General features: G+C 41.0%; 1 protein-coding gene across 2 annotated transcripts in view; it reads left to right on the forward strand.

The window, feature by feature from the left end:
* Positions 1-18,718, forward strand: part of npas3 (neuronal PAS domain protein 3) — a 318,042-nt gene that overhangs the window by 134,784 nt on the left and 164,540 nt on the right. For both annotated transcript variants that reach the window (XM_084392651.1, XM_084392652.1), the window contains exon 4: positions 17,151-17,233. In XM_084392651.1, coding sequence (XP_084248777.1) covers positions 17,151-17,233 — 83 coding nt within the window. The remainder of the gene's footprint in view (positions 1-17,150; positions 17,234-18,718) is intronic.

Below are 18,718 nucleotides of genomic sequence, written 5' to 3' on the forward strand. Positions count from 1 at the left end.
TGTCTGTCTGCCCTGTCTGTCTGTCTGTCTGCTTCGTCTGTCTGTCTGCTTCTCTGTCTGCCCCGTCTGTCTGTCTGTCTGCTCCGTCTGTCTGTCTGCTTCGTCTGTCTGTCTGTCTGTCTGCTCCGTCTGTCTGTCTGCTTCGTCTGTCTGTCTGCTCCATCTGTCTGTCTGCTCCGTCTGTCTGTCTGCTCCGTCTGTCTGTCTGCTTGTCTGTCTGTCTGTCTGTCTGCTTACTTGTCTATCTGTCCCTTCTGTCTGTCTGCCCCGTCTGTCTGTCTGCCCCGTCTGTCTGTCTGTCTGCTCCGTCTGTCTGTCTGCTTGTCTGTCTGCACCGTCTGTCTGTCTGCTTGTCTGTCTGCACCGTCTGTCTGTCTGATTGTCTGTCTGCTCCGTCTGTCTGTCTGCTTCTTTGTCTGCTCCGTCTGTCTGTCTGCTTGTCTGTCTGCATGGTCTGTCTCTCTGCTTCTCTGTCTGCCCCATCTGTCTGTCTGTCTGTCTGTCTGCTTGTCTGTCTGTCCTGTCTGTCTGTCTGCTTCTTTGTCTGCTCCGTCTGTCTGTCTGCTTGTCTGTCTGCATGGTCTGTCTGTCTGCTTCTCTGTCTGCCCCATCTGTCTGTCTGTCTGTCTGTCTGCCTGCTTGTCTGTCTGCACCGTCTGTCTGTCTGCTGGCCTGCCGGTCTGTTTGATCTATAGTTCTGTCTGTCTGTCTATTGTTACCTCTATCTTTTTGACTGTCTGCCAGCTTGCCTATCCATCCATTTTTTAAAAAATTGTTTTGTTTTTTTTTTGTTTAAAGATGTCCAGTTGAGTGTAGAGTAACTCTAGGTAGGCTGGGTCAGTTTGATTCATCCTATATGAGCTTGTCGTAAGCCTCCATGTGAGCATCATGGCATTAACTGCAGTTCATCACTGTAATCTGAGGCTCAGATACGGGACCTCTCTCTTTCTCTCTCCTTCTCTCTTTCTCTTCTCCTCACTGGATCATGTCATTGTGGGTTAGCTCCTAATTACTCTCTCCCAGAGACGTTCCAAATATTCCCCTGGTGCTAATATTTTTCTGCCTCAACGACTCATTATGTTGTTTGGCAGCCTGAAACATCAGCCTTTCAATGTCTGAGCACCACGGCTCATGTACAGTCTTCCACCTCTACACCTCTCTCTCTCTCTCTCTCTCTCTCTCTCTCTCGTCTGCCGGTCTGTTTCCACGATTACTCCTGTTGCTGTGGCATTACAGGTTGTTCTGTGCAGTCTGAAAGTGTAGGTAATCATCTATGATATAGATTCAATAGCATGACTTCTGAGTCTCATGTCTGTTCACCTTCTGTTGATTGCACAGCGATTATTTGCCTTTTCCAGGCATCATTCGGCGGTGAGGCCAATCCTCCCAGTGTATACGTCATCTTACATTTTCTTCTCCTTTCTGTCCCTTCTCTAAGCATTTAATTGGTTGAGAGTTTATTATTCATTCCTTAGGAGACATAATAGAGTTCTTAATTATGTTTTAGTGAAGTATCAACATGATTAGATAGATAGATAGATAGATAGATAGATAGATAGATAGATAGATAGATAGATAGATAGATAGTCTTTTGTATCTGGGCAAATGTGAGGCATTGAGATCTCTTGAGATGCATGTGAGATTATTGAAGTCTTTTTCACAAGAGAAATAACTTACAAGCAAGAGATTTAAGCAAAAGTCTCAATTAATCTGCATTTAACCTTTTTGCAATTGAGGAGAAACAATTGAGATATTAATTGTGCTTTTTTCTTCTTTTATATGGCTGCACATTCACACAGAATCATCTTGACTGTCTTAGTCTTGGGCATTCTGCCAGGTAAGGATGTGTTGAAGTCAAGGACAGCCGTAGAGGACAACATGGCGGCGTTTCAGTGCACATGTTTTGATGTGTGTGGTGAGGCGGTCTGAGGCAGGCAGGTTTTAGTGTCATGTCTGTTAGATGCATGTAATGCTTCAGTCGTGAGCTGTGAGAGGAAAGTGTCTGGAAAACACTGACTTCATGGTACATAGAGCGGTCTTGATGTTACTTTAGCCCCTCACAGAACACACCTCAACCATGACATCCGCCGTTATGTGTGTTTCAGCACAAAGAAACGCTCCAAAACTAAAGGAAAGTGGAAAAGTCCGGTCTTTCATTCTGCAAGTTGTGTTTTTTTTTTTTTTTTTGCAGTTAAATGTCTTCTTAATATTGTATTCCGTTTGACTGGATCGTCCATGCTGAGAATTTCCCCCTCAGCATCATCAGCATGCGAATTATTAAACAGTGTAAGCAAAGTTAATAGTCAAGTGCTGACCAAGTGCTTCAGAATTTCTGGGGCTTCTTCAGCAAACCTAAACCCACCAATCAGAATGCTTAATTTAGGAGGAAAACACGAAGAAAGCTTATTTTCCACTGCACAGGTCTTTAAGCAGACAAGCAGTCTGAATCTCGTCCAGTTCTCTGCTGTCCCGCAGCATGCGTCCTGCAGGCCTGGCCGGGTTCGGTTGGGTTTATTAAGAGAAGCCTGCTGCTGCACTTTGGTAATGGATTGTTTATCTGTATGGCTGCACTCGAGGGCAGCACAGGCAGCCTGCCTTGCGCTTTAATGCGGTTTGCCATAATGAATGCATTTCCAAATTAGATGAGGCTTTTTTCCCCCCATTATTTTCTTTTGCTCATCCAGTGGTATTGATTCATTTGCGGTGCCCCCTGAACTTGACCTTGCTAGGTCTGGTCAATGTCAATATCTCGTCCTCCTTTGCCTTTCCTCGTCAGAGCGAGCTATCGATAGCTGCATTTAGCAACCGGGACTCTTAGGATCTAAAGATCCATACGCATTTCGGAGGTGTCGGAATAACACATCAGCCTGTGAGAACGAGAAATAGCACAGCATCCTTGACTTTAAGTCAACATCACCTGGTTCACGATTCTTTAGTGCATGTTATCCTGAAGAAAATAAAATGAGTGAATATAATGTAATTTCAAAACATTCATTGGATAATATTATATTTAAGGCAGTTCAATTAATTGAATGTGTTAATTTTGTATGATTAATTAGTTATTAAAAAATTATATTTAAAATGTTTTATTTATTTAATAATTTGATGTCTTAATTTAGGGACATTTCTCAGCAAATTATCATATATGCAATTAATTTGATTAATTAATCAACCTGTCGAGTAATTCATTTGATTAATATTTTTAATTGATTGACAGTTCTAATTGTTTTTCTTCCGCCCACGTGGCCTTGATTACACTGGGGGGGGGAAAGAGGTAAAAAAAAATTACTACAGTTTGATGGATGATTATGAAAAGCTTGTTTTCTTTCATGCACAATAAGACCAGGTAACTTTTATTAAAGGCAGGGTAGTTAGTTTTGTTATGCTGGTTGAAAGTCTAATCACATCTTGATAGTAATCACTAAGTTAAGTGGTCTAAATGTATTTGGATATTGCCTGTAGAAGAAGTAGGACCATAAAATGTTCGTCCAATCATTGAATTCGGTCCGAATGCAATGATACGATGTCCTACCTGACTGTCAACTTTAGTTTAGAGTCCAATTCTCACTATTAACTAGTTGCTTATTAGCATTTGCTTAATAATAAGCACTAGTTGCTTATTATTACTTATAAAGCACTTATAAGTTGGACAGACGTCAGTCACTGAGCTCCGCAACCAAAACAGCAGCTGCCTTTTACAGTTCCTCCTGTACCAAAACAACGATCTTATGCCGTGTTACTACTGTAATTTGGAAGGAAACCCATGACGTTTTACTCAAAGCGGTTGGTGATTCGAATTTATGCTTTTTAATGGCGACACGATCAACGCCGAAATGAATCTGCAGCAGTCATGTGCTACAGGCCAGAGCTTTTTAAGTTGTTTATGTTCATTATTATTGTAATTTTATGTGCTTTGAGACATGAGGTAGTTAAAAACTGTCTCTCGTGACGCTTTTGTTTTGTTCATGTGTTTTGAAGAAGATCTCATGCTTTCTAAGCTAGCTTGCTATTGCTAGCCTCCTTGAAAACTGTTTACCCTACCTTTAAGAAATAAAGAGGATGTCATGTTGATTTTAAAATAAAGTTTTGAAGTAGGGAAAGCCTGTGCACTGGGAGGGAAAAAACATCTTTAACCAGCCTAAACCGGTTTGCTACTAGTCTCCAAGCCAGGTCAGGCTGGTCCGTTGGTTGGATTTGGGCACTTTTCAGTTTTTTCACAGAAATGTTGAGGATGACTCGATATAAATGCATTGACAGGCGACAAGTGACACGCTTTAAAATCACAGTGTGGTCTCAGTCTTGTCTTTCACCATTATCTTTAGTCACTCTGTCAAATGACCAGCTGCACGATACAGCGTTCTCAGGGTTTTCCAGTTAAAACAGCAGGTGTGCGCTTACTATGTTTTACTAGCTTTGGGTTTCTTCTCATTTTTTTTTTTCTGCAGCAGTGAAAATGAATGGGTTTTGTTCTTGAAATGGCTCTGCTTTGAGGATAATTCAAACTTAAAGTCAGTGCTACCGAAATTTCACCAGCATGTTTCCTGTCACACCAGAGGAAACAAAACCTTAGACCATGTTTACACAAACATGGCTGAAGCTTACGTCGCGACACCCCTCCCCCACTTGGGACAGTCAGATCACCTTTCTTTGTTCCTCACCCCCAAATATGCACCTCTGATCAATCGCGTGAAGCCATCAGTGAAGACCATCAAGGTGTGGCCTGCGGGGGCAGATTTCTCACTCCAGGAAAGGTTTCTACACACAGACTGGAGTATGTTCGCTTCTCAAGCCACCAGTGGCTCTCACACGGACATTGACTGCTACACCTCCTCTGTACTGGATTATATTAATACCACCATTGACAGTGTTACAACCCAGAAGCAGATCACCACATACCCAAATCAGAAGCCATGGATGAACAGGGAAGTGCGACTCCTATTGAAGACACGCAATACTGCCTTCAGATCAGGAGATGCACAAGCCTATAGTACATCCAGAGCAAATCTGAAAAGGGGCATCAAAGAGGCCAAGCACTGCTACAAGCTTAAGATAGAGGGACACTTTTCCAACGCTGACCCTCGGCGCATGTGGCAGGGCATTCAGGCCATCAGTGACTACAAACCCTCTCACTCCACCCCCGCAGCCACTGATGTCAACTTCCTGAACGAGCTAAATGACTTTTATGCTCGCTTTGAAAGAGACAACAGAGAAACTGCCACCAAGCTCAAATCCTCAGCTGACCACCCACCGATCACACTCTCCTCCACAGATGTCTGCAATGCACTGAGCAGGATCAGCGCGCACAAGGCTGCTGGACCAGACAACATCCCTGGACGCGTACTCAGGGCATGTGCGGAGCAGCTCGCTGGGGTTTTTACAGACATTTTCAACCTGTCTCTTGCCCAAGCAGCTGTACCAACATGCTTTAAATGCACTTCCATTGTGCCAGTGCCAAAACACTCCAGCCCGAAGTGCCTTAATGACTACCGCCCTGTAGCACTCACACCCATCGTAATGAAGTGCTTTGAGCGGCTGGTCCTGGCACACCTAAAAGACTCTCTACCATCCACATTGGACTCACACCAGTTTGCCTACCGTAGCAATAGGAGCACAGAGGATGCAGTCTCCATGGCACTGCACTCTGTGCTCACACATCTGGACAATAAGAACACTTATGCACGCATGCTGTTTGTTGACTTCAGCTCAGCATTCAACACTGTCATCCCAACTAAGTTAATAGCCAAACTTGGAGACCTGGGCTTCAACACCTCCATGTGCAACTGGATTTTGGACTTCTTGACCAACAGACCCCAGAATGTTCGATCAGGCTCCAACTGCTCCACATCCATCACACTCAACACTGGTGTACCACAGGGCTGTGTGCTAAGCCCGTTCCTCTACTCCCTCTTCACCTCCGACTGCAAGCCTGTGTACGGATCTAATTCCATCGTCAAGTTTGCGGACGACACTACGGTGATTGGTCTCATCAGCAACAACGATGAGACTGCCTACAGGGAGGAGATCAAGCACCTGGCCACATGGTGCACCGAAAATAACCAGCTCCTCAACACCACCAAAACGAAGGAGCTCATCGTGGACTTCAGGAAAGTGTCAAGAGGCACACACGACACCATCCACATCAATGGAATGGCTGTTGAGCGTGTCTCCAGTTTCAAGTTCCTGGGGACCCACATCTCGGCGGACATGACCTGGACAACCAACACCTCCAGCCTGGTCAAGAAGGCTCACCAGCGCCTCTTCTTCCTGAGGACACTGAGGAAGAATCAGCTTTCCTCCACTATCCTGGTGAACTTCTATCGCTGTGCAATAGAAAGCATCCTGACCAACTGTGCTACAGTGTGGTATGGGAGCTGTTCTGTTGCAGAGCGCAAGGCACTGCAGCGGGTGGTGAAAACCGCCCAGCGCATCACTGGGACTCCACTACCTGCCATCGAGCACATCCAGAGGAAACGCTGTCTGCATCGAGCTCGCAGCATCCTTAAGGACTCCTCTCACCCAGCCCACAGACTGTTTTCTCTCCTGCCCTCCGGCAGGCGTTTCAGGTGCCTCCGGACCAGGACCAGCAGACTAAAGAACAGTTTTTTCCCCAGAGCTGTCTCTTTATTAAACTCTAACCCTCATTGATCCCACTCCCCTCATATACTGATTGACTCGGCTCTCCCTCCTCACACCTGCCTCCATTTTGTTATTTGCAATACTATAATGTTCATTTGCACTGCTGATTGTTATTACAGTAACAACTGTTTACATATGCATCTTGCACTACTACCTTGACTGGAATATGCTCAATTTGCACTGCCGACTGTTTATTTACAGTACCGACTGTTTATATATACATTGCAATATCGGACCTTAACTGTAATATGCAATTACTTTCCACTGCACTTTCACTCGGATAGCTTCTGTCCAAACTTTATTTGCACTACTTTAAATCCATTGTTATACTGCTCATTAGCCTAACTTATACATATATCTATTTGTTAAATTCTGTTTATAGTATTAGCCATCTGTATATTATGCTCACATTCTGTTTATAGTAACAGCCATCTGTATATATATTCATAGTACATATCTATCTGTAAAATTCTGTTTATAGTAACAGCCATCTGTATATTATATTCAGTACATATCTATCTGTAAACATTCTGTTTATAGTAATAGCCATCTGTATATTATTATATTCAGTACATATCTAGCTGTAAACTCTGTTCACAGTAATAGTTATCTGTATATTATATTCATAGGACAATCTATCTGTAAATTTTTGTTTATAATAGTATTCAACTCTATATTTATTCAGTACATATCCATGTTCTGCACTTATGAACCACTGTATATCCTGCACTTGCTGCTATTGCACTTCTGGTTAGACCTAAACTGCATTTCGTTGCCTTGTACCTGTACTTGTGTAATGACAATAAAGTTGAATCTAATCTAATCTAATCTAATAATGCGAGCTGTGAGTATGATGACGCTCTCTTTCTCTTGCTGTCTCTCTCCCTCTCCATCGGTTTTGATATGGATCGTGAGTGGACAGTGCTTGTCATCTGGAGAGCTTGTGTCCCGCGCTCCCTCGGCCCTCTTATCTCCGTATCTGACACAGTTGTTTCTGCTCGTGATGAGAGGAAATAGCACAATGATAAAATACCAAATCACTTCAGCGGGGACTTCAGAGCCTCTACAAGCTTTCCATAGACAATTATTCCTCACTGAGCGCCTCTTCAAGGTGTAATCTAACATCTCCGTAGCAACTGAGCTGGAGATTTCCACTTTTGCCGCGTGCGTTTGCGCCGTACGTGTGTTTTAGTGTGCAGAGATAATACCAGTCACACTGAGGCTAAGCACATACAGACTAGTGATGGGGGTTTTAGAAGCTTTTGGATGCAAACTCACTCTTTTATTCATTGATCTTATGGATTCCTCTTTCAGATCTAATTATTCTACAGATAAATACATGAATCCAACAGCACAATTGTTATTTTGAGTTTGACAAATATTGAGAGGACAAATTCAGAGAAATTTTGAGTTACCATACTTGGCCTTCAAGTCACTTTCACTTTTCCTATATGTATATATATATATATATCATAGTATAAATATATATTTAAAGCAACACTATGTAGCTTTTCAACCTTTATAATATATTTCCAAGACCCTTGTGATGGTACATCGACTTACAATAGGTTGAATGACACGTCTGCCAGAGCCTGACGGGGTCTGTATCGCTTTTACTGGCACTATATAACTTCGGGGTTCGGGTAGTAACCCGAGCACAAAAAGAACTACAAAACTCGACTGCTTTGCGGCATACGTCACTTCCCCCATCACTTCCTCAAATTTGGACGCGAGAGGCCAACCAGCGTTTGTTTTCCGGCTTTCGTGTATGTTTTTGTCATGGGGGCTGTTTACACCTGGCCACTTCATGCGTTTTCTCAAATCGGATAGCTATCCGATCGTGAAAAGACCAGGTGTAAATGCCCTCCGAAACGCATTCGAGACGGCTTTGAATCCGATCGCTCAAACCACTTCAGGAGGTGGTCTGGGCCGCATTCCAGACGAAACTGAACAGGTGTAAATGCATCTGGTTGTTGAAACCACATATGTAAATTGTACTCCTCCCAAAAATGCTAAAAAAAATAAAAAAATAAACGTGTGAAAGCGTGTTATATGTAATGTTATAGCCAGATATGACGACGCTACTGGAACACGCATCACCGCAGATGAGAAGCTGAGCATCTATTCATCAAGCCAACGTACAAACTATCGCAAATCAAAGTGAAAGTAAGTCACACACAATCATCATCATTAAAAGTAAAGAAACGAAATGATCTTACCAGGGCTGTTGCTGCTCTCTCTTATTGCGGTCTTTGATTTTGAAATTTTAGCTGATGATCAATAAAATGCAGCTCATATCTGTTGCTTTCGGTGACGTGCACTCCATTAAATATGCATATAGCGCGTGAATTGAAGATCGGATTTAAATCCGTTTCGCAAAAACACATTTATGTGACCAGGTGTAAATGGAATCGTTTTGATAAATCAGATAGCTATCCGATCTGAGAAAACGCATAAAGTGGCCAGGTGTAAACAGCCCCATGGCCAAAGCAGCAACGGACCAAAAAAAGTCCGAAGTAAGCCTATATGTCTAAACGGCGTGTACAAGTTTGGTAGGGGCTACATTCTTGCAAGTAAATAATACATGATTAGATGGACAAAATCATCTTTTAGGCTAACTAGCCTAATGACTGCAGGCTGATACACTGTAAAAAATTTCTAACCTCCCTAACTCAAAATTTTCTAGTGACTGATAACATCTAAATTTTTCAATTGGCCCAAGTGAAATTCTGTAAATTATACAATTAAATTTACAGATTTTCACTTGGGCCAATTGAAATTTACAGAATTTCACTTGGGCCAATTGAAAAATGTAGATGTTATCAGTCACTTGAAAATTTTGAGTTAGGGAGGTTCGAAATTTTTTACAGTGTAGTCATGTTTGTTTATTTATTTTTCTGGTGAAAGTGTCTTGCCTCAGGCTATAATGTAAATCGATTTTTCAACTTTGCAGATTCATCTATGCTAGCCTGATATTATAATATCGACGATATATGGCTATTACCTACCACACAAACATTGAATTGGATTAGAATTCTGTAAAACAGTAGCCAATAGGCTACTATAATGATGCTGGCTTGTAAACATGAGCTACGCGATCTTTTGGCGTTTGAAAAAAATAAAACCCATGAAATTATATTTATATGACATGCTGAAATATATGCCAATGTACCTGGGATGAGGACATTTCACACGCAACACAGGCAGTCTGCCCAAGACATGAGAACTCCTTCTGCAGAGTTCGGGGTATCGGCTTGTCAACAAATGCACGTGTATCCCCTGGTGTAACCATGACAGATTTTACGACAGTAGTAGAAGACAATACTGTTTCCCAACTGTAGGGGGAGCCCGAGAGCAAAAGTTACTTGGTGTTGCTTTAATAGTTTGATTAAACCTTCAAAATATGATAATTATTTTATAATTAATGATGTAATATTTCATACCTTAAAATAGCTTGAATGTAACTCTACACCCTTGCCTCATTTAGTATACTCTGTTCTATGAATATGTAAATTAGCCCCGCCCCCACTCACTCACACCAGCTCAGAGATCCACTCGTTGACGATCACACGTTGACCTGATTGGTTACAAGGTAGTTTGTGTCATCAGAAACACCAGCGATTTCACTGCAGTTTTAAGGAGAAAATACTCAGCAATGGTGATGACTTATGAATTTACACATGGTTTGTCTTAAAGCATATTAAAAACACCACATAGACATATAAACAACATTAAAAGCTTGATTTTCACCACAGGGGGACTTTAAATGAGTTGTGAAGACATCGGATATGTGTCAGAGTGACAGCAGCCTAATAAACCTGCTGCTATGATGTCTGTCATTAATGTAAATCAAAGAACAAAGACAACGAGAAAACCACTCACTGCTCTTGACTGAATCACTTTTGTAGCTTTAATAAGAATTAATCTATATTTAATTTCAAATGTATGAAGTGAAGACTGTGTTTGATAACTTTATTCAATATATATATATATACTTTAGATTAGATTGCTTTGAAATTAAACACACACACACACACATTTTTGTTGGAGGGTGCATAGTACGCCAGATCCCATGAAATCCATTCATGAGCAATGTGTTTTTTTGTGTGTTGATGTATTTCCTGTTGAATCAGGAAAGTGCCAGGACATTAATCATTAGTAGAAATGGATTAAAAGTCACAAAACTCATTTTTGATTTCACAGAGTCTTTTAAAAGCAGTCTACGGTGGTCAACTCACTAGGTTTTGGAGCAGAGCTGCAAAGAGAGAAAGGGAGAGAGAGACAGCGGGTGAGCGTCATTAGCGGAGAATGAAGCGGCTTAAATTTTGATGATATAAATGAGGAGAAAAGATGAGCATGGATTATTGAACACATCATAATGAAAACTTAAACCAGTCAAAGACGTTAAAAGAAACTAATTAAAACAAATGTTTCAACCTCCATCTTCACGGGCATAACTTATTCAGAGGCCTGCGCGAAGAGAACGATCCGGCCCTGTCATTATCCCAACTAAAGTAAATTATTTAATGACATTTGGCCTGTGAAAACATGAGGAGCAGATTATGGATTGAAGGTCAGCGGATGGGAAGGAAAGCCAACGGGAGATTTGACTTACAGTTTGAAATGTAAGAAATATAGATTGTCACTGGTGAATTGTTTTGATGGATCAATACATACAGTACTTTGTGTTATAGAGCAGTTGACATATTAAAGACTGCATTTAAAGTTTCACCCATAAGAATTCAAATGATTTTTTTATGTATTGTATCAACATAAAGTTATTGTGTATTCTGTGCATATATCTGTGTAAATTCAATACGGTTTTATTATGTACAGTAAATCTATTTTGATATTGAATCTTGGTCTTTAAACCTATATATTTTTAATCATTTCACCTGACAATAAATTACTATAGTTTGGCACAGAACTTTTTATTTTTACTTTTGAAATGTATTATTTCTGGCCACTTGAACATTTATGATGAATATGCCTGAAATGCGCAAATGTTGCTTTTTATGGCCACATGACCATTTGATTGTCTGGACCTTTTCTGAAAAGAAAACTTCGACATTTGTGCTCTTGGAAGTGTAATTGAATTCTCCTAATGTAGACTTTGATGAAGGGTTTGGATTCAGTGGAACGTCGAATTTCCATTTCCCCTGATTTCTCAGTATTGTGGAAACTGCTGTATTGTTTATAATCTTGTGAATATCACCTTGGCTCTTTTGCGATGAAGACTTGGGTTTCCGCCCTCCTCTTTGAGGAACGTTTGCTGCATTCAAAGACAACTGAACAATGAAACAAGAAGAGTCTGTAATTTTCTGAATAAGCTAATGACATGCTGTGATCTGTTCGGTCTCATCATTTCATTAACTCGCAGCACTTTTACATTCAACTACACAAGCGCACGAGATGTGGTGGTTGCCTGTGCATGATGGGCCGTTCAGTCCTGATCGTAGAGCACCTTGAGGTTTATCAATTACTGCGTGACGTGTCTCACTCCTGTCTAATGAGTGCAGACGTTGAAGCAAATGAACCGTGTGAAACGTGGGAGAAATCTGACATTGTTCAGTTTAAATCAGTGCAAGAAGAAATGCAAGTCACCATGAAATCAGATGTAGTTTCCTGTTCTTTTCGTGCAGGATTTCATCTTTTATGGAAACGCAATAACTTGCTAAACCTCTAAACAGGCTTTTTTTTCACCTGACGTCATGTATCTCTCTCATTCTCCATTCTGGTGGTACAGTGTAGGCTAAGATTACATTTGATCAATCAGTTAATTTATGAAAGACAAAAGTTAGTGCTGTCCTACATTTGTGCTTTTTTTACTGTCTTCAGTTGGAGCATTTGATTCAGAACCTTAGTTCATATTTTTGTCATATATGAACAGTAATCTGCACCAAAAGAGTCTGAGACCACCTCTGAATCAACATTGTAATAATAATTCAGCCCTTTTTTTCTCAAATCAGATCTTTTCAGGCAGACTGTCCACACTATTTATTGCAAGTGATTAATTGCGAATGTGAATATTTCCATACGTTTTTTTGATGTTATCGTTGTGTCACGTTAAGAGTGAAGCAAAAGACAACTTGAAATCTAATTTGAGCAGCCAGAGCATCCAGACTGAGACGCATCTGTAAAAACCGGATTGGAATTGCATTTCAAACCACTTCCAAATGTGGTTTGAATCAGTGATTTCATGTGTTTTTTGCTGTCCAGGCTTTCAAAACCCCATCTGGATTTTTGCTGGCAGTCTGAATGTAGCCTATACAGTAAGTCTAAAAAACACCCGTAATATAATAATCTTAGCTCTTTTTTTCTACTGGAAATGCATCCTTTTATGCAAGTAAAACTGGCCGTGAATTATGTTTGCTTTAAAGGGGTCATATCCTACAATTTCAATTTTAAAGTCCACTTTTAATGATAGCCAAGGTTGAACTAACTAGAAGTCTGAAAACACCCCTAATATAATATTTTATGATGTAATACCTTAATATTTTTTTAAACTGAAATGCATCTGAGTAAAATAGGATGTAAATTGTGTACGTTTTTTTTTTCTTTTCTTTTAAAGTCCACTTTTAATGATAGTCTAGGTTTCTGGGACACAAAAAACAGTGTCTTGATTTAGTTTTATGTGAATATTTTTCACCCTCTCTCTTACCATAGAAGTAAACATGGTGGTTTTGCTTCTGTGAATGTAAGAATTATATATGCAAATGACTTTTTATGGCTATTATTATTGGCTGATCTCTTCGCATGTGAACTGAGTTAGTTAAAAATTAGACTGCCTGTGCCATAGAAAAAGTTCTGTTTGCTCCTGTGATTCTAAGTACTAAACCTGTTTTTTTTTGCGACTGTCTCTTGACTGATATTCCCTGCCTCCCTGAAAACATTCCCGATTGGACCCGAAGGCCTCGTCTCCCCGTATCGCCACGGGCTCAGTGTGAGCGGTTAGCATGTGAGTTAGCATACCTTAGCACGTGAATTTCACCAGATTACACGACTTCCCATTGTGCCGTTCGCGCTTTGACGTTGTCCGTGGCTTCCGACCGCGAGAGCATTGACAGCTTGATGAATTAGGCCTGACACTTGCCAAAATAGCCGTCCTTTGTGCCAGCTGCCAGTTGAGCGTCTACACTCCGTTAATTGAATTGGCAATTTGTGTAACAGTACCTGCCCCTGAGCCTTTGGTGAAGCCAGGGACCGCCATTTAGCTCCAATAATCCAGGACTAGGGAATAAGAGGTCTAAGCTTCACAAGAAATTATTGCAGATTTAAAATGACAGTTTGATGCCTTGCTGCCAATTTCCCATTCAATGAGAAATAAATTAACAATAGCAATAATGTTGACTTATAAAAGTGAAAGTTAAATTGACTTTCTAATAGCACAAGCGATTTGAAATTGCCACTGCGGCGAGTAACAAATTGCATTTATTGCAGTCTTGCACCAAATGCTGTTTGTGGCTTGGCTGGTATTGAAGACTAGCATTACATATTGAAAGTGTCAAATGGAATGCAATACTGTCTCATAATAAAATTCTATTAGTCTATATCAGACGGGGTCTGTCCATTTGCATGTGCGTGAAATGCCGTCAAGGACTTTGGAATATTGCGATACTCTGAATGGAATGTCTTTGACAGTACACCAGAACTCAATAGACAGATCCTGTATTTTTTTACAGTGACTTTACTGTATTGTGCATGACTTATTAGGTCAGGCGTGATGTATTTGCTCGCGTTTCCACAGTAATATATTTGTATGTGCTCAATCTAGCGTGGCAGGGAGCTAAACTAGAGGAGATGTATTATGGAGAATCATGGCGGGACAGACATTGTGTTGCCTCTGTGCTCCCGCAAGCTCTTTATTCATATATCATTTGCGTCACGAGCAAAATGAAGCAGATTAATAGAGCATAATTCCTGAGATCAATATGCAATTATATTCATCTCTCTGGCTGCTCGGGCAGCCGTGCAGAGGCATGGCGACACAGTCGCATAGTCTTGTCGTTGGACAGTATTGAGTGTACCAGTAAACCAGGGGATGAAAATTGTTTAAGACGTTTACGTTTTTTTATCGTATGCACTTCCTGCTTTTTACTGTCTAGAAACCTTTTAAAATCACCCTTTCATGAATCTGTCTCCTTTAAGACTTGGTTACTTGTTTCTGTAAGATAATCTGTGGTTCAACATGTTCACATTTTTCATTATGAACTATTACCCATAGAGTTTATAGTTTGCAAAGCTCCTCAAGGTCAAGGAATTTGGAGGACGTGTGGCTGATTTCCATTCGGTGATCTTAAGCGAGGATCCTTGTGTGATGAGAGCTATTGTCTGGAGATGTTGCTTTTAAGCACAGAGAGGAGGATAATTTGAGGCTGGTCAAGTGACCTCTTAACTTTGGTATTTTCTTTGTCGACTGACTTGTACTGCTGGTGGTTGTGATCTCTGCTGGAGCACTTTATATGTAGCCTAGCGTAGCCAGACCTTCAGGCTGATGACAAAAGGTCTGATCTCCATGGTAGCTTCCATTGGCCAAGGACCGCCGAGAGGCCGTCTGAATGACATGTAAAACAACCAATCACAGATTAGGATCTGTGTGACGGGTAGGATGTCCCTACAATAACAGACAGGTGTTTAATACCATGAACTTCACATACTTGACATATTTTTTGTAAATCCAGCGTTTAGTTGATCCTGATAAGCTCACATTGTCACAGTTGTAAACATGACATCGTTCTGTGAGGGGGTTTGGCTTCACGACAGCTTTGTTTCCAGACAGACCGCTAAAGAACGCGGCACGCGTCTTCATAAATCCTGTAGAATTCAACCAATCAGATGACGTCTTCAAAAATCCTGAAGTGTTTCCAGCTAAGTGTGCCATATGCATCAGACTATCAGCTTGTGGGCATGACATCTGAGGCTGAGACTACATGATATGCTGTTTTCACACTGGGTTCAGTTCTGTTCTATTTTATTTATATACTGTGCCATTACTATGTCGTGTGGGACTTATTAGGGCAGACATGATGTAACCTTGTGTTTTTATTTTATTTTATTTTATATACTGTATTCTTGTATAATTTACAGTGTTTTTGCTGTATTGTGCAATACTTATCTTTCTTTCTTTCTCTCCTTTAGGGCACATTATGTGCTCTTTCAATTATTTTCAATTCTTTTCAGAATTTGATTTATTTATTTTATGGCTTGATGTTAAGAATATGTTTTTGCTGTATGTAGATTTAAAGGGAAAAAACCTCATGAAAGTAACTGTTTGTTTATAATTAATTTAAACCATGTATTACGTTGACATTCTCATCGATTTCCAGATTTATTCACATTTGGTTTTTGAAAAGTGTCAATTTTGGAACTGTTTGTGTTGCCAAATGTTTTTGAACTAAATGAACCAAATTCCGACATCAGACAGACATTTCAAAAGCACGTGTGTGTGTGTGTGTGTGTTGTGTGCCAGGCTGCGTTGATTGCGTGTGCATGAATGCACTGTGTTTGATGTGCAGGTATGTGTGTGTGTGCATGATTTCTGTGCGATCCTCAGGGCGTAAGAGCTCCCTCTGCTGTGCGCTGAGAGCCTCCGTGTCCTTGTCCCACCGGATTGTTGCTCAGGATTGTTTGCCTTTCCACCCACAGTGGCGGCTACTGACCCCGACGCTCCAGGGACAGCGCCGAGAGCCCGGCTCTCTCTCTCTCTCTCTCTCTCTCCTCCGGCTGCCGCTGCCCTTCCCGCTTGTGTTGTGGCAGGAATGTTCCTCCGGGGCGGACACAGGGCTTAGCGCTGAAAGCATTACCGGAGGGGAGAAGTGTGTTTACCCAGCTTGAGGCTCTCTGAAGGACAGAGGCTTCTCATGTGGGTCCCGGCCCCTCTCGTGCACGCTCACCTGGGGCACGACGTCCTTATGTCCCCGTTACGCCCTCCCTGAATGGCAAAGCGTTGTTTGCTACTGGTCCTTGAGAATCCTTAATGGCCGTTCAGCGCTTTATTACATCATTAATTGCACTTAATTCAGCAACATTACCCGAATGCCTGGCTAGGCTTGGAAAATTAAGTACAGAGCACTTTGTTATAAAATTCTCTATAATGAGCTCTGGTGGGACAAGGTCTGTTAAGTTTGAAATCACCCCAGGCCATTTTTTAGCAGAGCCTGAGCCGACTTTAAAGTTGGAAACTTGGAAAAAATGCCCTGAGGGCGCTGTTCTCTGGGTGCTTTGCAGCTCAATGGATGTGGCGATATTAGTCCTGCTATAAACAGCGGGCTTTGTAGCACCAAGCCTTGCTGAATATGCAGAGCAGAGCCGTTCTGAGGCTTTGATTTGCATCTGTGTATTTACAGTACCGGGGGCTTAGTATTATTGGGGCGGAAGTGTTTGTTTAACAGTTTACCGTATCTGTTTAAAATCGCACGGGCAGATTCCAATTCCAAGTTCGTTTGGATTTAAAGCGGAAACGTGCGTGCGCATGCTGACACGAGTGAGCTCACGCTGTGTGCTTCTCTTCACAGCTATCGGGTCCCAGCGGAGGCGGAGCCCCAGCATTGTTGCCTCGGAGATCTTTGAGCCTCACCTTGGCAGCCACATTCTGCAGGTAAGATGAGATTCAAACTATTAAATCTGCCTTTGTTCGTTCAAAACACCCTGATGTTCTTATAGTTCGGGACGAGCTTGAGATCAACATTGGGTGTGAAGATCATATTATGCATATTTGATATGCATATTATGTAATGCACAAAAAAGTTGAAATGCAATCTTCTTATTTAGAAAAGAAAAAGAAAAAGGTCTGTATGAACTGATATCTGTCCTTGAAAATATTTTCTGAAGGCTGGTGGTATTTTGTTTCCCTTTTCCTTACACAATTTTACGTTGTCTTTAAGTCACGTTGTAATGATCATATTTATGAGATTTATGAGTTTCAGTTAAAGATTGTTTCAGTTGAATAATCATGGGATGAAGCTAATTGTTATTGGTCAAAATTACTTTTCAGTTGAATGAATGTGTTAATGGTGACTGTTCAAATTATTTTATATGCAATTTGTGTAACACTTATAAAGAATAATTACAGTAATTGCCAGAAAATACCAATTCCAGTTAGAATTTGCACTTAATTATGTTTTACTAGCACTCAAATAAGTGTTAGAAGTGAAAAAGATATAAAATTGCCCAATTTGTCCATTATATTCTTACCAAAATAGGTTATTTGAACACAAATAAGATTTTAGTAAGTGCAGCGTGACATTTTTCTGAAATATTTTACATATTAACGCAGGACATTTAGTAATCTGTTAGTCTAAGTATTCATAAGTAATTATTAAGATGAATAGCAAAATCCAGTTGCTTATGAATAAATTAGCAGGCGTTCTACGATGACCTGGGTGAATGAAATCCGTCACAGATGTACTAATGTGTGTGTTTAGAGATTACAGGTCTGTTGTCTCAAGACATATGTGGTGTCTCTTAGCTGTTTAGCATGCAAGTAAATGAAGGATGACACTTCCTCAGTCTGCTGGTGTTTCGGGAAATCTCAAGGGGAGGGGGCGAATTTCTTATTTCACCTCAGAGAGTAGAAAAAAGAGTTTTTTATCCACGCTTAGCTACAGCACTGATGTCCTTTCAAATTCGTTTTAATGACACAGAACGAAAAGCGCAATTTACACCAGTCACCTGTGTCCAAAAAAGCGGATTAGGAATATTTATATAGCGGTTCGCCGGTCCCCGGACTGCCAGCGCTATTCCCTTACGACAGGTTAAGTGTGTGACAGCAAAGCGGAAATTTATAATTAACACCGAAACCAGGCTGGAAGTCTGTCGAGGCGTGGCCTTTTCAAGGAAGGACTTGTTCCTGGCAAATTGTCCCCATTAATCTTCAGCTTAATTGATTGTGAAAAGTTTTAGGATGACATTTTAAAAAAAGCATGCTCGGCTGGTGATTGATCTGAAGAAAATGAACTAATAATGGATGCAAGGCAGTCATTAGTTGTTGAGCGCCGAGGCTAATTTTAGACAGCTTAAACCTTGTTTGATAGCGTTTAATAAAGAGGACGTGGGGGAAGAGCTGCTAACCGGCCTTCACCTG

The sequence above is a fragment of the Rutilus rutilus genome (assembly GCF_951802725.1).
Source record: "Rutilus rutilus genome assembly, chromosome: 21".
Taxonomy (NCBI): Eukaryota; Metazoa; Chordata; class Actinopteri; order Cypriniformes; family Leuciscidae; genus Rutilus; species Rutilus rutilus.